The sequence below is a fragment of the Dama dama genome, chromosome 24 (assembly GCF_033118175.1).
Source record: "Dama dama isolate Ldn47 chromosome 24, ASM3311817v1, whole genome shotgun sequence".
In the NCBI taxonomy this organism is placed as follows: domain Eukaryota; kingdom Metazoa; phylum Chordata; class Mammalia; order Artiodactyla; family Cervidae; genus Dama; species Dama dama.
In genome coordinates this window covers 20,984,515-21,003,195 of record NC_083704.1, presented here as the reverse complement: position 1 = coordinate 21,003,195, position 18,681 = coordinate 20,984,515, and the positions used below count along the sequence as shown (strand labels likewise).

The 18,681-nt window shown below is 39.7% G+C and overlaps 1 protein-coding gene across 2 annotated transcripts in view; it reads left to right on the top strand.

Moving 5' to 3' along the window:
- The window catches only part of ANO10 (anoctamin 10), a 203,607-nt gene that overhangs the window by 21,879 nt on the left and 163,047 nt on the right, over positions 1 to 18,681 (top strand). Inside the window, exons 5-10 of one of the 2 annotated variants that reach the window (XM_061127910.1) lie at positions 528 to 596; positions 2,446 to 2,565; positions 5,023 to 5,592; positions 7,486 to 7,541; positions 9,367 to 9,441; positions 11,273 to 11,455. In XM_061127910.1, coding sequence (XP_060983893.1) covers positions 528 to 596; positions 2,446 to 2,565; positions 5,023 to 5,592; positions 7,486 to 7,541; positions 9,367 to 9,441; positions 11,273 to 11,455 — 1,073 coding nt within the window. The remainder of the gene's footprint in view (positions 1 to 527; positions 597 to 2,445; positions 2,566 to 5,022; positions 5,593 to 7,485; positions 7,542 to 9,366; positions 9,442 to 11,272; positions 11,456 to 18,681) is intronic. The other variant, XM_061127911.1, reaches the window with a different exon arrangement.

The following is an 18,681-nucleotide window of genomic DNA, read 5'->3' as shown; positions in this document are numbered from 1 at the left end:
CATGGAGAACGAGGCTTTTTATCACATCCCTAGCTTTTCAAGACTTTTCTTGAACTTATGTGTATAACTTATGCATGAGAGGTAAGGAGAACCAGCTATTAAGAACCCTTTTTTTTTTTTAAGATCCGTACTTTTTCTTGTATCTTCAAAATCAGTTTTATTTTTTTCTAACCTGATAACAAAGGCCTACCTTCACAAACAGCAAGTATCAAAATCAGAAAAACACTTCCTGCTTCCAGCAGTCATTTGACCAGTATGATTTTAATACTTCTACACGTATCTGGGATGAACAAATTTAACCAAAGACAGTATCCCTCGTGATCATATTGATAACTTTTCCTATTGTTAGTATCAAATATCTCCTCTTTATTATCCTTTTTTCCCCCCATTTCTAAGAAGTTAGGTTTTCTTTAAAATTACACTGAAGGTTTTGTAACAGGACCTCTGTCCTGAGATGCCATCTCTCTTTGTTACATGTAGTATATCTACATGGAAAACTTAAATCCTATTTCTCTTCCACTTTGCAGATACTGACTTGCTGTCCTCCTTGAGGGGCCTGTTGCCTGATACGCTCATCACTTGTCTGTGGGAACAAGGTAGATTGGAGATAAAGCAGGCAGCCCTCAGTAGAGATGAGCTGATAAACCTTAAACTCAGAGCTTATCCATGGATACAAACAGCAGGCCTTTCTTTCTTGATGAGTTCCATTTTATAAGCGGCCATAGTCTTTAGGAAGAGACTGCTGGGAACTTGTGTGAAAAGTCCCATCTCCCCAGATAGGGCACAAGGCAGTGCATCTGAGTTCTCCATGAGCAGAACACATTCCCTCGGAAAGATCCAAAGACCCACCCACCCAGAGTCTAAATAATTATGGGTGAAAGATTACCTCATGTTCATTTATTATCACTGGGGGATATTGTCTTCGGTTAAATGTGTTTGTCTTTCTGTAACTGACCTGAGTTCTCGGCCTCTTTCTGCAACAGAAATTGATAAGAGGCCAGGTGAAATTCAGGCAGGCTTTACTGGGCCTCCTGCTGCAGGACACGGGACAGCAGTGACAGGCGCCCTTGCTCGCTCCTGGGGGTGAGGGGCAGGGGGCGGGGTCAGGTATGAGGGCGGGCGCGGATTGGTGGGCCAGGATGGAGGGCGGGCTTACCCGCCCTGCCCGCCGCCTCAGTGGTGGTGTGTGCGGGGATGGAAGCAGGCTACCTGCTCCTGCTCTCGGCGCCTCAGAAGTGGCAGTTGGTTTGTGGCCTTTTTGAATCTCATTGTGCATAATTTGCTCCAACTGCACCTGGCCTGTGTAAGGTAACTTTTAGTCCCTTATATTCTGTTGCTGCAAGAGACTTTTGTCCAGGTGCAAACACTTCTGTGAAGGGTCCCAGGTCCCAGCCTGTCTCATCGCCTAGATATGTGCACAAGTGTTACAATCATACCAAATGATTGCTGAAAGCAGGAAGTCTTTTTTTTTTTTTTTTTTTTTCTGGTATTTGCTGGCTGTGAACTTAAGCCTTTGTTGCTGCTGCTGCCAAGTCGCTTCAGTCGTGTCCGACTCTGTGCGACCCCATAGACGGCAGCCCACCAGGCTCCCCCGTCCCTGGGATTCTCCAGGCAAGAACACTGGAGTGGGTTGCCATTTTCTTCTCCAAAGCCTTTGTTAGCAGATTAGAAAAGAGAAAAATGGTTTTGAAAATACTCCATATCAGTGAGCATGAATTGAACATTGTCTTATTTTCACTGTAGTGGGAAGACAGATGAGTAAAATTTTTCTAGAGACTGTTTTGTAATATGTATCTAAGTTTAATACACATAAGCTCTGCTCTTGGACCTAGCGCTTCTAAGTATATATAAAGGAAATCATAGGCACGTGGGGTAAGTTATATCTACAAGAATTTTATCATTATTTATAATAGCCAAAAAAGGAAATAAATATTTTTCAATAGAGGGTTAGTTCAATTATAGCACTTCATGGGAGGAAATATTATGACACTATGTAAAAGGATATTCATGTTCTGTTTACATTGGCGTTGAGAAGTATTCGTCATTTACTACCACTCCGTGAGAAGATTACAGAATGATGTGTAGCGAATGGTTCCTTTTTTATCTAAAATATTTATGGATGTTTATTTTGAAGTCAGCTTATACACTTAATTGCGTTTAGAGTGGTTATTTTTTTGTGGGAGGGAGAGAATACCGGGGCCTCTCCAGTACTAATCTGTGCATTTCTGTAAGACTGAAAATTTTACATCAACTAGTATTGCTTTCATAGTCAAAGGAAATAGTAAAGATGTTGACATCCTGAAGAACAGAAGAATATCCCTTGGGAGCAGGCAGGACAGTACTGGTCTTTATGTAGCCCTTTTCTCTTCCTGGAGAGTCTGGGTAGCATTGGATGGAAGTGTGTCATGAGAAATGTCAAACCCATCTCATAATTTCCTTCTGCAGTGAGAAGGCTGCTCACATCTGGCATTGTGGTTCAGGTGTTCCCACTGCATGACAATGAGGCCCTGAAGAAGCTTGAGGACACCTGGTATACTCGATTTACCTTGAAGTTCCAGCCCATAGGTACGTGTAAGTGCCGGCTCTCTTAGAGGAGGACACAGCAGTTGGTGATGTCCTTCTTGGGTGGATGTTTAATGCTGTGATGGGCAGGACTCAGCAGCTGTGTGGGCAAAAAAAGTGGTGAGGAGGATAAGGTGGGTTGCATGATCTATTTATTTTATTCTTAATATCATTTTAGATGAAGTGAATTACAGACTTTTATTAAATGTCACCAATGATACGGACAGTCCAGAGTGGCCATCCTGAGCATGTGTCTGATTTGTTGTAGAACATAGTTTGTAAGAATTCACTTTGACCGTGAATATTTCGTATTGGAAAGTTGCTGTTTCTTTAGAGCTAATTATTTGGAGTGGGCCAAGCTCTGCTCATTCTTAGCAGCAGACTAGCAGGCCTAAGCATCTTTTGAGATAATTCATAAGGATCTTGGTGTGCATTACTGGATCTGTCCATTTTCTCTCGAGACACTTAGAAGAATAACCATTAATTTATTCAATGGATGTTGAACATTATTCTGTGTAAACTTACATCAATATGGATGTTCAAGGTTTATGGTTTAGTGATGTTTTTTAAGTGTAAAAATTATATTTAAGCTGGTAGTTTTCACCATAAGTATTGCTGTCAGTTTTTCTTTATAAAGAACATTGCCTTTTTCTCTTTGTTTAAGGGAATTCCTCTAAAATTTTCTTTCCTTCCAATTTCCGTTTCTGAAAACGGTCATTATAATATTGTCATAATGAGCAAAAAGTCATTTTAGGGTCCAATTTTAAAATTGCATTTTGAGTTTTTACTTGAATTCTTTGAAAGGAAAAATGTTGATACTTCCAGGTGATGTAAAAATCATTTTATGTTTCACTTATACGACATTTCTTCACTTTGTTTAGCCTTTAAGTGGCTGTAAATTTAAATATTACTTCTAGGTCTTGTAAGTAACAGTCTCCAGTAGCTATATCTTAGAAAGCAAGTGGGGAAGAGCGAGTTGATGGTGAAGGATGAGCACAGGTTAGTAGTGGTCTTGAGGCCTCTGGGAGAGCTGGGGCTCAGGAAGATCTTGAACTTGTCCTGAGATCAAAAGAGAGAGGTGGTTTGATTTGGAGCCAAGGCCCATGAGTGTCTTTTTTTGTTTGTTTTAATTGCTTGGGTATCTTTTAACCTGATTCTCATTTGAGGTTAGTTTATCATACCCTCTGTTTGTTTTTTTTTTTTTAATTTTAACATGCTCCTGAGTTAATAGGAGAATTAAAGATAGGGGAAAACAGTGTCTTTGTTTAGTCTGAACCATCCCTGTAGACTGATCTGATACATTATCTTAAAACACTGTGTTTTTCTTTTTTTTAAACTGCATGTAATTAACCAAGAATACTAATTCTAACTATTACACCTCCCTTACCGCCTGCATCCCACCCTGGTCCCAATGCAGGGCCCTTTTGCAGTCTAAAAACTCACCCATGTAGATGTGGCTGACAAAGGACACAGTGTTTGTGACCTCTTTTGTGTTAGTTAGCTTGTGTCAAGTTCACAGACAATTAACAGTGATGTTGCTTGGCCCTTCTTCTGCCCAGTGGGTGTATGAAAGTTTAGATAAATGTGTTCCCAAAAAAAAAAAAAAATTTCCAGGGCATCCTCACTGTTCCTAAGAACTATTTGCATCAAATTAAAGACAGCTTCCTTAGAGGGTGCTCGTACACTAAAAAAAAAAAAAAAAAAAAAATGTGTTCCATGGCTGTTCTAGAAGTTAACATGTAGAATATTGTTCGTGCTTTTGAAGAATTTTTCTTCAGGGTATTGAAAAGTTTGCCATGACACATTGATGAAAATATATAGCTTTGGGTAGCGGGTTGCGGGGGCGGGGAGCAGGATACTATGGATGGGGAGTCTTTGAAAATAACCTCTATTACTCTAAAGTATTAAAGTGTGAGAAAAATGGGGACCATAAAATAACCCCCCAAATTAAGATGGTTCATTGGCTGTGAGACTTCCTGATGGTCTGGTGATTAAGACTATGCATCCACTGCAGGGGCCATGGGTTCCATCCCTGGTTGGGGAAGTTCTGCATTCCGAGAGGTAAGGCCAGTAAAAAAATAAAAAGGTGGTTCATTGGCCATGGCTGAATTTCAACTAGGAAACTTGGAGATTTGGGATGAGCCCAAGGTGAGTTTTTCCTTGTGAAGAGGGCATCCATCAGTGAGGAGGTAAAGAGAAGCAGACCCAGGATGCCTGACAGAGCAGCCCCAGGAGCTATGGCCTGAGCCCGAAGCCCAGGGAGGTGTCGGGCTTGCTCTGCAGACAAGTGGGACCTTTGTACTTGACGGAGGATGAATTTACTATTACCCACTGATTGGGAAATAAGGTTGTTAAATGATCCCCACTTAACTAAAGTGAATAAGCTTACTTGAAATGATTAAAAAAAAAATTCTTCGGCAGTCTGTGCTAATGGTCTCTTTTTTCCTGCTTTGATTGTAGACAGAATTCGTGGCTACTTTGGAGAAACCATCGCTCTTTATTTTGGCTTTCTGGAGTATTTCACGTTTGCCTTAATCCCCATGGCCATCATTGGGTTACCTTACTACTTGTTTGCATGGGAAGACTATGACAAGTATGTGATCTTCGCCTCGTTCAACCTGATCTGGTCCACGGTGATCTTGGAAGTGTGGAAGCGAGGCTGTGCCAGCATGACCTACCGGTGGGGTACCCTGGTCATGAAGAGGAAGTTCGAGGAGCCCCGGCCAGGGTATCACGGAGTCCTGGGTATCAATGCAGTAACTGGCCGGGAGGAGCCGCTCTACCCCAGCTACAAGAGACAGCTGCGCATTTACCTGGTCTCCCTGCCCTTCGTGTGCCTCTGTCTCTATTTCTCTCTGTTTGTCATGATGATTTACTTCGACATGGAGGCCTGGGCCTTGGGTCTGCATGAGGACAGTGGGTCCGAGTGGACCAGCATCTTGTTGTATGTGCCCAGCATCATCTATGCCATTGTGATCGAGATCATGAACCGCCTCTATCGATACGCTGCTGAGTTTTTAACCTCATGGGGTAAGACTTGACGCTTTGTATTTATGTCTTATCTGCCTATAAGAAACATTGCTTCTATCATAGGATTCTTAGAACCACTCCCTGGCAAAGCAGATAGATGTTGCTCTGGGCTCATTGTAGAGACATAAGGAGAAGTTCATGGGCTCTGGGAACTCCCATGATCTCCAGGTCATGGTTCTCACAGCTCTGATGTGTCGTTAGTTACTATGCTCTAGGTGCCCTGCTAAGCACTTTATCTATAGTTCCTCATTTTCCCTTCCTCAGGGCACCATGAAATAGAGGTTATTTCACAATTTTGTGGAGAAAGATACTGAGCGTTATCAAGGTTCAGACAGCAAATGGCAGAGCCAGGCTTATCCAACCTGTGCTTCTCATACTATATTGTGTTTTATGCTAGGGATAAGATTGACTGAGTCATCACCGTATTCTGTGTCCAGGATCTGAAAACCAGTTGTGTAATTGTGTGGGGCACAGGCCTGCCATTGAACTCAGTGAAGGAGGCTGTTCTTGTCTGTCTGTGTGGTAAAAGGTGAACTTGGTTATAGTTTAAAAAGGGTCTTGATAGGCAGTTTTCTCTTTAATTAATTTATTCAGTCAAGCAAATAAATATGCTATTAATATATTAACCCCTAGGAAGAAGTCTAGGCCTGAACTTCTGGACCATACAGATATTTTAAATTCTTTATATTAGTTGTATAACAACAGATACTATTTGTTTGGGACTTCTCTGGTGTCTCAGACTGTAAAGAATCTGCCTGCAAAGAATCTTCCTGCAATGCGGGAGACCCAGGTTTGATCCCTGAGTCAGGAAGATCCCCTGGAGAAGGAAACGGCAACCCACTCCAGTATTCTTGCCTGGGAAATCACACAGACAGAGGAGCCTGGCAGGCTACAGTCCATGGGGTCTCAAAGAGTCGGACACGACTGAGTGACTAATACACACCATTTATTTCTTTTTGTTCTCATAATATTTTTAAAAAAACTTTTATTGGAGCATAGTTACTAGCTACTATTTGCCGAGTGCTTTCCTTGAGCTGAGCTATGGTTTTTGTATTTCTAATCCTGACAGTAACCCTGGGAGAAGGGTAGCGTCAGGCCTGTTTGGTAGGCAAGGAGGCTGAGTGTCAGGAGGTTAAGTAACTTGCCCAAGGTCACACAGTGACTGACTGACTGAGTTTAGGTTCAAATCCAGGTCAGCCTAACATTACCTGTCTGTGCAAGGTGATACTTCTGTTCAGAATCTGCCTCTCTTGTCCTTTTGCCCTGCTGTGGTGTCTCAGCAGTAAAGAATCAGCCTGCCAATGCTGGAGATGCAGGTTTGTGCCCTGGGTCTGGAAGATTCCTTGGAGAAGGAAATGGCAACCCACTCCAGTATTCTTGCCTGGAGAATCCCATGGACAGAGAAGCCTGGCGGGCTACAGTCCATGGAGTCTCAAAGAGTCAGACACATCTAAACAATAACAACAACTTGGGACCTGCACAGTGTCTCTGTTTCTGAGGATGGAAACTTGAATTCCCTTTAAATTAATCCTTGTAAATTTAATCTCTTGCCCTACTGCTCTTCAGAGGTTGCTCTCAATTTTACTATTACTGCTCACACAGTCTTTTCTGGTGGCTGTGTGTGGGATCATTTCTTTGTTGCATTAACATTTTAAAAAATAATTTCAGACCACAGTGCTATTTCAGTACCTCGAAAAATGCGTCTTTAGTTTACTTGTTGTTTGATGTTCTTGGTGGGAAGCAGTAGCCGTGATTGACTGTCTAGCGTGGTTACTGCCTGAGGCTCTGTGGTTGGACATGGCTGCCCTCAGCACAGGCTTCACCTCACCTCATGACAACTCCCGTTCTGCTTTCTTATCTGAGAGACATTACTTCTCCCTTTTAATATTTTAGAGAATCACAGATTGGAATCTGCCTACCAGAATCACCTAATTCTGAAAGTGTTAGTGGTAAGTAGAACTTTTATATACAGATCCATTGTAATTATGAAACTAGTGTATACTGTTTAACATTTAGGACTATAAATATGAAGACTTGATTGTAATTTAAAATATCAGGTAATAGTAGTTAATATACTTTGTCCAGAAAGGCAAGGATTGATTAATAAGTATATTTGTATACACACTCAGCAGTCTTATTACAAATGTGTCCATGATATAAGACTTTAAATATAAAAATTAGTATTATAACCAATTTCCAGTTGTTTGAAACACTATAGACATGTTTCTCTTCTTTTCCTTTTGGTGACTCAGGTTTGAATGTTTCATTATTCACCAGTCTTTCCAGTTACCCACCTACCATTTAGTGATAGAGTGCTAAATTATTATTTTTTAAAATTTTGTCTAAGGAATTTCCAAAGTCCAAGAGGTTTCTAGCATGTTTTGAAGGGCAGGAGGAAAGGGATGGAGGGTAAGTACTGTGTAACCTGCTTGCTGCTTATGTAGAAGCTCACAATTATGCCTCTTCCCACCATTATTAGAAATAAGAAAGAGGTGGCTTGAAAGCACCTTATGTATCAGGAGATTACCTCAGCCATCTGTAACAGAGCTGAGAATCAAGAAAGGTGCATAGAGAGTCCTCTGAACTCTGCAGTTCTGCACTGGAATTGATTTAACACAGTCCGTGTACTTTACTCCCGAGAGAGGAATCCAGGCCCTCGCTTAGAAAGAGCCTTTGTTCCAGCTCCAGAAGTCATTCTGAGAAGCTTATTTATCTGTTTTTTCCATCCTTAAAGGATCAGAAGCCATCATTAGGAAGGTGATTAGGTTTCTGCAAGTAGGTACATTTATAGAAGCAAGAGTAGGGAAGGAAATAGAAAACCTCTCATAAGTAATGAGACTTCAGCAGCTTTAGCAATTTGGACATTAGAAAAGGGGCAAGCAGCCATCTGTATCTAAAAAGGCTCTGAGGGCCTCATTCTAGCCCTGTAAAATAATTCAAAATGTTGGTGCTGACTCAGCAAGGATGTTACAGTCTGTATTGTCTGTGTGAGAATGTGAACAGGGGAATGTGTGATGCATTAAAAGATTCTTTGAAAAAGATCACAAAACAGAGCTCTTGCCCTTAGAGGTAAAACACCCCATTTGTCTTAAAGAATTTAGCCATTTGTAAGACCAGGTTACTCTCTGTTGGTGCTAGATACAGTGACAGGTGACTATCCTATAAAAAGACTCACTCCTGAGAGTCTGCTCATCCTCTCCTATGCGTGTTAGGTCTCTCTCTTCCCTTTTATTTTAAAAAAAAAAATTTTTTTTTTGGGTCCATGCCACTCTCCATGTGGAATCTTGGTTTCTTTGCCATCTTGTTTGGACCAGAAGTCCCTCATGACATCTTTAAATGTGATGTTTGCAGTTGTGTCATGGTCTGTATGTGTTGGGAAGAGAATTTCCAAACAAGAGGCAGAATGAGAGGAAAATAGAGCTTATTAGAGCAGGAACAGTGGGTCAGCTTAAGGGAGAGCAGATAGTTTTCCTGGGTTGGTAGCCAGTCTTTACAGCCTCAAGACAAAGAAAATACCTGCTAGAAGGGTGACATTAAGTGATTGGTTAGGGTGGGTATTTTTACCTAATACGGGGTTAGGGAGCTGGCCAGTTTAGATCAGGAAGGCTCATGGCAATGGTTGCTATGGGGCTCGCTCAGTTCCAGAGATGACCTTGGTATGGGGTGCTGCACCTGTGGCCTTGGTATAGGGCTCCACAAATTGTAATAAAATTCAGTGACACAATATTAAATATTGCTCTCTCTCTTTTTATCTTTTTTTTTTTTTTTTGGCAGTTCAACTTTCTGAATTGCTTTGCCTCACTTTTCTACATTGCCTTTGTCCTGAAGGATATGAAGCTTTTGCGTCAGGTGAGTGTGAAAAACAGGAAGGTATCAAATTTTTTGATTTGCAAGGTGGTTTCCTATAGTATAGTAATGTAATGGTCTTCCCCTTATTATCTTGACAAGATTATTAAATTTTGTGTATTTCTAAGCTCAATCCTAAAAACAAAAACAAAAACAAACCATTAGCAATTGCAGTATGTATTGTGCTCAACTGGAAAGAAATTAGTTGAAGCTAACCAAAGTGCAAAATTAATCATTTAGGGCACTAAAATCAAATATATAGTTCATACCAAAGCTTGTAAAAGCAATTTTAACAGCAAGAAAATGAATTCATCAATCGAACTTCTGTGTGTGTCTCAGGGTGGGGGTGATTGGTATAACCTTAAGTAGGTCTTCCACATTTCATTTTTAAACTAGTAAGTTGTTAAACTTTGCAGACCAGCAGATGCTATGCAGTGTTGTATCATTTCTGAGGTATTTATGAAAGTATGCCATATATTTTGTTGTGTTACCATTTCTGGATCTCATAATCATAGTGGATAATAAATGAAGTATAAATTATTGCTTTCTAAATTCTCTCTCTCTCTCTCTTTTTTTTTTAAATACTTGAGCCACCCACCAGTAAGAGTTGGTTTTGATATACTGGTTTTCTGGTTTTGATATACTGCGATTGTTAGTGTCTCAAAGTTTAGGTTTCTTAATCTTTATATGAGAGCTTGGGATCATTTTTCAAGAAATTTAAAAATGTGTATAACAGAAATTTAAAAAGATTTTGTAGTTACAGTTCTAAAAGCTGACATAAAAGTAAAATACTGTGTTCCTAGTAACTATACTAAATATAATGCTATTTTTACAAATTATTTTTGAAAATAATGCATTTGGAATCAATAGGTTAAACATACATACCTTCTCCAGTCCCACCATTAGTGTATTAGTGAGATATGACCCCTTATTTCTTATACTTTTGAGAGTCTCCTTTATTTAACAGGGGATGAGGGGCAGGAAAGAACTCTTTGAAACAAAGAATTTTAATATCAGCAAAGGTGGTTTGTGATGGAAACACTGATTCAGCCTACCTGGAAAGAATGGAAATTGACCCAATACCTCTGGAAACCACTTGAGTGACTTTCCTAAGAACCTTATTCCATTCCTAGTAAATCACCAAAAGTGGGATGAAGATTCATGCACGTAGGTGAGGAGCAGCACTTGTAACAATGGGAGTTGGAAATAGTACTTAGATTCAACCACAGTGCATGGGCTGGTAACAAAGAATTACTCATGACATGGGAAAGCGCTCACAGGATAGTGAGAAAAGAAATCTGCAAAGCTGTGTACATACAGATGTTCTACTTTTGTTTTTACGTATGATTAGGAAGAAATACTTAAGTAAGATGTTAGCAGTGGTTCTGACATGGTTGTGCAGTTAAGACTGACTTTTTTCTTTTAAGTTTTTCTACAGTGAGGGAGGATATATTAATTTTATAGTAAGTTCTGACTAAACTTTCAAAGGGAGAGAACATCATTTCAACTCACATGAGATTGTAAAAAACACAATTTCAATTTAATTTGTTCTCCCAACTCATAACCAGTTTTCTATTATAATCTTATTTGTATTATACTCTTTTTGTATTTTAGTCTGTCTGTCTTGTGAAGAAACCGTAAATTAGAAACATCATTCTAACACTTAGCTCTTCTTTATTTTTTTTTATACCTAGCTTTTCTGATACTAGTTTTTATAACATACTAATACATTATTTGTTAAGATTCCTTTTTTTTTTTTTTACTGCATAATTGTACACATGCTTCAGTTTTGTTAAGCCACATTGCCAAATATCATTTATGTGCTTCTCTTTAGAGCTTGGCTACTCTCCTGATTACCTCCCAGATCCTTAACCAAATTGTGGAATCTCTTCTTCCTTATTGGCTCCAAAAGAAGCACCATGTGCGGGTGAAGAAGAAGGTGGAAGCTTTAAAGGCAGACATCGATGCTACATTATATGAACAGGTCGTTCTGGAAAAGGAAATGGGAACTTACTTGGTAAGTTTGGATATTGCTGAATTAAACATTGAAAGTGAATAATAGCAGTCATGTCCAGATTGTATACAACAAATATGTACATGTTCATCATCTCAGGTGTGACTGTTCTGTAAGTGCTTTCCAGCCAGTTTCCTTACCATGAAGTACTTCACAGTTAAAAAGATGGAAGAGTGTGTCAAGATGCTGCTGTCTTGAACCTGAAGTTTATGCCTAACATCCAACGGATGAGTCCCATGAGTTGTGAGACTGCTCTGCTGAGGGTGGTGGGGATGCTTCCAAGATGGCAGAGCAGGGGAGAGGCGAACCAGCCGTGGAGCCATTGTGTGCTCTGGACGCTTTGTACTCAAAAAATGGAAGCCCATTGCTAATGGTGGAAGGCCACTTTTCTCATGTTGATAATAGGTAGATAAAGCTCTGTGTTGTTAATCACTTGGTGTCTAAAGAAATAACATTCAAGACTTTTCTATTCAAAGTCTTTACGTTACTCAGCATGGGCTTTCTGATGTGAAGTGAAGGAAGCAGTGTACTAATTTCCCTCCCAGGCGGTGGATCTATGAGTGAACGCTGGGTTTAAGTGTCTCTCTCCTTAGTAACTTAACTTGCTTGCCCCACCCCCCTCCAGGCAGTGGGTCTCTGAGTGAACGCTGGGGTTCAACAGTGTCTATCCTTAGTATCTTAACTTGCTTGCAGGGTCATGCGTTATCTGACCATTCTTCCCGCCTCATCTCCTACAAGTTCCTCCTTCACTCTCTTCACAAGATCGACATCAGATATTGCTGTTTTAACTCTCTCCATTTATTTGGAAATGGGGTTGTGCTTTGGGGATGCATTTGTTCTAGATTGTTGTTTGCTATGCACTCATCCTTACCCCCAGGTACATTGGTTCCTCACTGAAGCCAGTGAGCTTAGAATTGTATTTTCTGTAAAGTCATCCTGAGTGCTACATGTGAATCTAAAACAGTGTTGCCAAGCTTTGGGAAAAAGGAGTTTGAGACTAAAACATTATTCCAAAGAGTTAATACTTGCTTACTCACTGTAGAAAGCTTGGAAAATGTGAGACAGAGTATAAGGAAAAAGAAATTTTCCATAATGTCTCCACCAGAGGTCATCCACTGGGGTCTCCTGACCCAGGTCTTCCAGTAACAGGGCCAAGGCTGTGTAGCCCCTCAGATCTCACTGTGCACTGCTCTCCCACTCCTGAGGGTGGTTCGTATCCAACCGCATAGCTGTGTGAGGCTGTTTTCATGGTGAGTATTCCAACCAGAATACTGTGTTGACATACAGCAAACGAGCTGCCTTCTCACGAGCTAGGCATCAAAAATGTGTGCCAAAGATGGAAGTGAGCACCACCCTCCACGCTCAACATTTTTCATTTTGGAAAATGTAATTATTTTTCAAACAATATTTTATTTATGTTAATATGCTTTTTATTATTGAAATGAGTCAATGAGAAATATTTTTTCAGTTCGGCTTTTTAATTTCTAACACAGTAAATAATGCTAGGTATAATAACTTTTAGGAACAAAAAGTCTGTGATATCATCAGTGCTTTTAAAGAGCTTAGGGCTTTGGAGACCTGAAAGTTTGAAAACTGCAGATCTAGAGTAATCCCCCCGACCTTTTTGTTTTTCAGAGCATGAATTTTGTGAAGCCAGTTTGTCCCGTTCTTTCCCCCCCTCCCCGCCCCCCAAGATTCAGGTTCAGCATTTTCGGAGGTGGACCTCCATTAGCATAGGGGGTGGGTTGCTCCATGTGTAGCGCTGCCTTGTTAGATCACATGACTGACCCGGTGACAGACAGTTTGAAAAGGTTCTTTTTTGCTTAGGTTCTTTTGCACTTTGCATTGACTAGGTCATCTGTGATAGATACTGAGACTCTCCCATTCCCTACAAATGGTAGTTCTTTAAAAATAAATGTTTGTTGCTGGCATATAGGAATGCTCATTGTTTTTTATATCTTTTATCCAGAAACTTTGCAGAATTCTCCTATTATTTCCAACTTTTAAAAATTTTATTGGATTTTTGTATGTAGACAGTTATTTCTGCTACAAATAAAAAATGGACATTTTCTTTTTTAATTTTAAATTTATTAATTTTTAATCGAAGAATAATTGCTTTACAGTACTTTGTTGGTTTCTGCCGAACATCAACATGAATCAGTCATAGGTATACATATGTCCCCTGATATTTTCTTTTTCAATTTTAATTTTATTAAGTGTGGTTGATTTATAGTGTTAATCTCTGCTGTACATCAAAGTAATTCAGTTATTTTGTTGTCGTTGTTTAGTTGCTAAGTTGTGTCTGACTCTTTGCGACTCCATAAACTTCAGCACGCCAGGCTTCCCTGTCCTTCATTATCTGCCAGAGTTTGCTCAAACGCATGTTCGTTGATTCGGTGATGCCATCCAACCATTTCATTCCCTGTCGTCCCCTTCTCCTCCTGCCCTCAGTCTTTCCCAGCATCAAAGACTTTTCCAACCAGTCAGCTTTTCACATCAAGTGGCCAAAGTATTGAAGTTTCAGCTTTAGCATCAGCCCTTCCAATGAATATTCAGGGTTGGTTTCCTTTAGAATTGACTGGTTTAACCTCTTTGCTGTCCAAAGGACTCTCAAGAGTCAGCTCCAGTACCACAGTTTGAAAACATCAATTCTTTGGTGCTCAGCCTTCTTTATAGTCCAACTCTCACATCCATACATGACTATTGGAAAAATCATAGCTTTGACTATATGGACCTTGTTGGCAAACTGATGTTGCTGCTTCTTAATATGCTGTCTGTATTTGTCATAGCTTTTCTTCCAAGGAGCAAGTGTCTTTTAATTTCATGGCTGCAGTCACTGTCTGCAGTGATTTTGGAGCCCAAGAAGATAGTCTGTCACAGTTTTCATTGTTTCCTCATCTATTTGCCATGATGTGATGGGACCGGATGCCATGATCTTAATTTTTTGAATGTTAAGTTTTAATTCAGCTTTTTCACTCCCATCTTTCACCTTCATCAAGAGGCTCTTTAGTTCTTTTCACTTTCTGCCATTAGAGTGGTATCATCTGCATATCTGAGGTTGTTGATATTTCTCCCTGCAATCTTGATTCCAGCTTGTGCTTCATGCAGCCTGGAATTCTGTGTGATGTACTCTGCATTGAAATTAAATAAGCAGGCTGACAATATACTCCTTTCCCGGTTGTGAAGCAGTCTGTTGTTCCATATCCATTCCAAATTGTTGCTTCTTGACCTGCATACAGGTTTTTCAGGGGGCAAGTATATATATATATATATATATATGAAAAGGAATACGTATATATACATGATTTATCTAACATGGTTTATTATAGGATATTGAATATAGTTCCCTGTGCACATTTACTTGGACCTTGTTATATGTAATATAATATATATAATATAATAATTACATATAATTATATATTAATATTACATATGTCATAATTTAGAATATATTATATTTATAATATAATAATATATTATATAATATATATAATATCATGGTTTGTGTCTGCTGATTCCAAACTCTTAACCCTCCCCCCTTCACTAATGGCTATTTTCTTTCTTCCTTCAGTCCTTAAACTTTTTATTGTTTGACTCACTAATATGTTCAATACAATTTGGACATAAATAGTTATAACAGGAATCTTTATCTTGTTCCTGATTTTTTTTTTTTCCCTGACCATTGAGTGTTATGTTTGTTCCATATTTTTGGTAGTAACTTAATCAGTTTGAGAAGTTTTTTCTCTTTCCTATTTGAGAAGAATTTTTATCGTGAATGATGTTGAATTTTATCAAAAAAGCATTTTTTTTGGCTTCTGTTGCAATCATCTTACCTCCTTCAATTAGTATTTTCATAAGTTTCTTAATGGACCACTACGTTTGCATTTAAGTGATTAACTTCACTTGCTCAGTATTCTACATTGTGATGTTGAATATGCTAATATTTTTTAGGATTTGTGCCATTTGCTAGCAGTTGTCCTTTCTCAGTCACTGGGATAGGGTCTCCATGTTGCTTATCGTGGAAACTCTGTTGCTAACAGACGGCACAGAACAGGCACTCAGTTCAATGTGGAATAAAGGACAGCTTCAGGAAAAGAGCGGCTCAGCCCCTGCTGCCTGCTGCCTTCATCCTGTACTTTCTTTCCTTCTCACCTACTCTGGGTGGGAAACTCTGAGATGTGATGTTTCTCCAGGGGCAGTGTGAGGGGCTGGTGGGATGGATCCCCTGAAACCTGAAACTTGGTTTTCATACATGTAATAAATTAGATATGTAAAATTACTATGTCACAGATATACTATAGCATTATAAATAATTGCTTTCTTCTTAAAGTTTGTGAATAGGTCCTCATAATCATCTTAGTAAGTTGTTCTTTTGGTGACTTGCAGCTGATAGAGTAGCGTGTATCTTGGTTAGTGTATTTTTTTAACATGTGATTGTTACTTTGTTAGATTTGGGTTTTTTTTTTTTTTTTTGCTTCTTGCTGAAAGATTATCTCCCTGGTCTGCTGAATTGACTGAACCAAAGGTACTCAGAAGTGTCAAAGTACTGATGGTGTTACCATGTAAATACTACCACTGCAAATCCTGTTGTGATATGGAAATACAGAATGTGGGGTGTGCTGTTCTGTGGGGAAGGGGCTCCCTGGGTTTTGGATGCTAGAAAGACCAGATGATGTTTATGTGACTTCTGGAGGCTGCCCTGTGGTGCATCAGAGAGAAACTGTCATCGACACATCTCTGCAGAGACTTGACCTTTTATTTACAGGCTGAAGCAACGCAATTTTGAAAGCCAAGCATAGGCTATCAGGATTTCTTAAGAATGAATTGTGGTAATAATGGCTTGGTTGCTAAGATTTTCACTCTTTCCCAACCCTTGATTTCTTCACTCTTCAGAGAAATAAATCGATGCTATATTGCTGGATGTATTTAAAAACCACATTTGAATGCTGCAACAGAACATAAGGAAATTCTTTCTAGAGCCAAATGCAACCAAAGAGTTGTTTAGAAACTGTTCACCACTGAATCCCCAGCTGAGTGTCAACCTGCCAGCTCCCAAAACACATGCCGTTGGCGTTACTCTTTGGCAAGGCTTGCAGTCAGTGAAACTAACTCAAAATCCCTGGGTTCATTCTTCATCCAAATATCCAGAGCATCTGGAAGAAGAACTTCCTGCTATCCCCAGTACTCTGTAATTCCCCAGTAATTTTGTTTGGGTATTTTGTATTTTAGTAAAATAGAAAACAAAGAGACTGACTAGAAGTAGAATCTGACTTCTACTAAAGCTCTCATCTACTGAACCTGGCATGCATATCTTGGTGAAAGACTGATTGTGAAATACAGTAATAATACTTAAAATTATGAATTTATAATGATCGTTTCATGTTGCTTTAAAATACTGCAGTGAGTGTTTTTCTTAAACTGAAACTGTCATTTTTGCATGTGCACTGAATAATCTTGAGAGTGAGAAGGCTGGAAGCTGGCGTGGATGGCTCCCTCACCCTGCCACTGCACCATGTAGAGTGCTGCTTGACCCCTCCGGGGTAACTGTGTGAGCAGCAGGCCTCTGGGTCCTGTGGAGGAGCGGTGATGTTGCTCAGGTGACAAGTCAGAGTCACCAGTGTCCAGGCATCCCACTTCAATGCAGGTGCCTTTTTCCAGTTATTAATGATCACTCACCTCTCACAAGAATCCCTTAGAAGAAATGGAGGCTATGGAGTAGCCTCATAGTCAACAAGAGAGGCTGAAATGCAGTACTTGAATGCAGTCTCAAAAATGACAGAATGGTCTGTTCATTTCCAAGGCAAACCATTCAGTATCACGGTAATCCAAGTCTATGCCCTGACCAGTAATGCTGAAGAAGCTGAAGTTGAACGGTTCTATGTAGACTTACAAGACCTTTTAGAACTAACACCCCAAAAAATGTCCTTTTCATTATAGGGGACTGGAATGCAAAAGTAGAAAGTCAAGAAACACCTGGAGTAACAGGCAAATTTGGCCTTGGAGTCAGAATGAAACAGGGCAAAGGCTCATAGAGTTTTGACAAGAGAACACACTGGTCATAGCAAAGACCCTCTTCCAACAACTTAAGAGAAGACTGTACATGTGGACATCACCAGATGGTCAATATCAAAATCAGATTGATTATATTCTTTGCAACCAAAGATGGAGAAGCTCTATACAGTCACTGGAAACAAGACTGGAAGCTAACTCTGGCTCAGATCATGAACTGCATATTGCCAAATTCAGACATAAATTGAAGAAAGTAGGGAAAACCACTAGACCATTAAGGTATGACCTAAATCACATCCTTTACAATTATACAGTGGAAGTGAGAAATAGATTTAAGGGACTAGATCTGCTAGAGTACCTGAAGAACTACGGATGGAGGTTCATGACATTGTACAGGAGACAGGGATCAAGACCATCCCCAAGAAAAAGAAATGCAAAAAAGCAAAATGGCTGCCTGAGGAGCCCTTACAAATAGCTGTGAGAAGAAGAGAAGCAAAAAACAAAGGGGAAAAGGAAGGATATACCCATTTGAATGCAGAGTTCCAGAATAGCAAGGAGAGATAAGAAAGCCTTCTTCAGTGATCAGTGCAAAGAAATAGAGGAAAACAATAGAATGGGAAAGACTAGAGATCTCTTCAAGAAAATTAGAGATACCAAGAGAGCATTTCATCAAAGATGGGCTCAATAAAGGACAGAAATGGTATGGACCTAACAGAAGCAGAAGATATTAAGAAGAGGTGGCAAGAATACACAGAAAAGTTAAGTCGCTCAGTCGTGTCCAACTCTTTGTGACCCCATGGACTGCACTGCAGGCAGACTCTTTACCGTATGAGCCACCAGGGAAGCCCATAAATGATACAAGCCTTTGGTTAATTTATAGAATACTAACAGAGTGGATTTTGACAGATTTTATAGTTAGTTTTTGTTTGCTTTTATGGAGAGGCAAACTTCTGGATGTTCTTACTTTGCCATTTTCGCTGGCATCACCACCATCAAGTTTTTAATGGAAGGTCAGGGGCAGAGATTCTGCGGTACCCATGATGTGAAGGAACCATCATGTAAGATTTCTAATAGTGATATGAATCATTTCTCTTTACTTGGTCAAGAGCAAATTGCTTTAGCTTTGCTGTTATTTACCTTAGGAAAAAATGTAATATTTCAGTGATTTAGCGTGATATGAGCAGCAAAATCATTTTTTATTCTTTATTTCAGGGACTTTA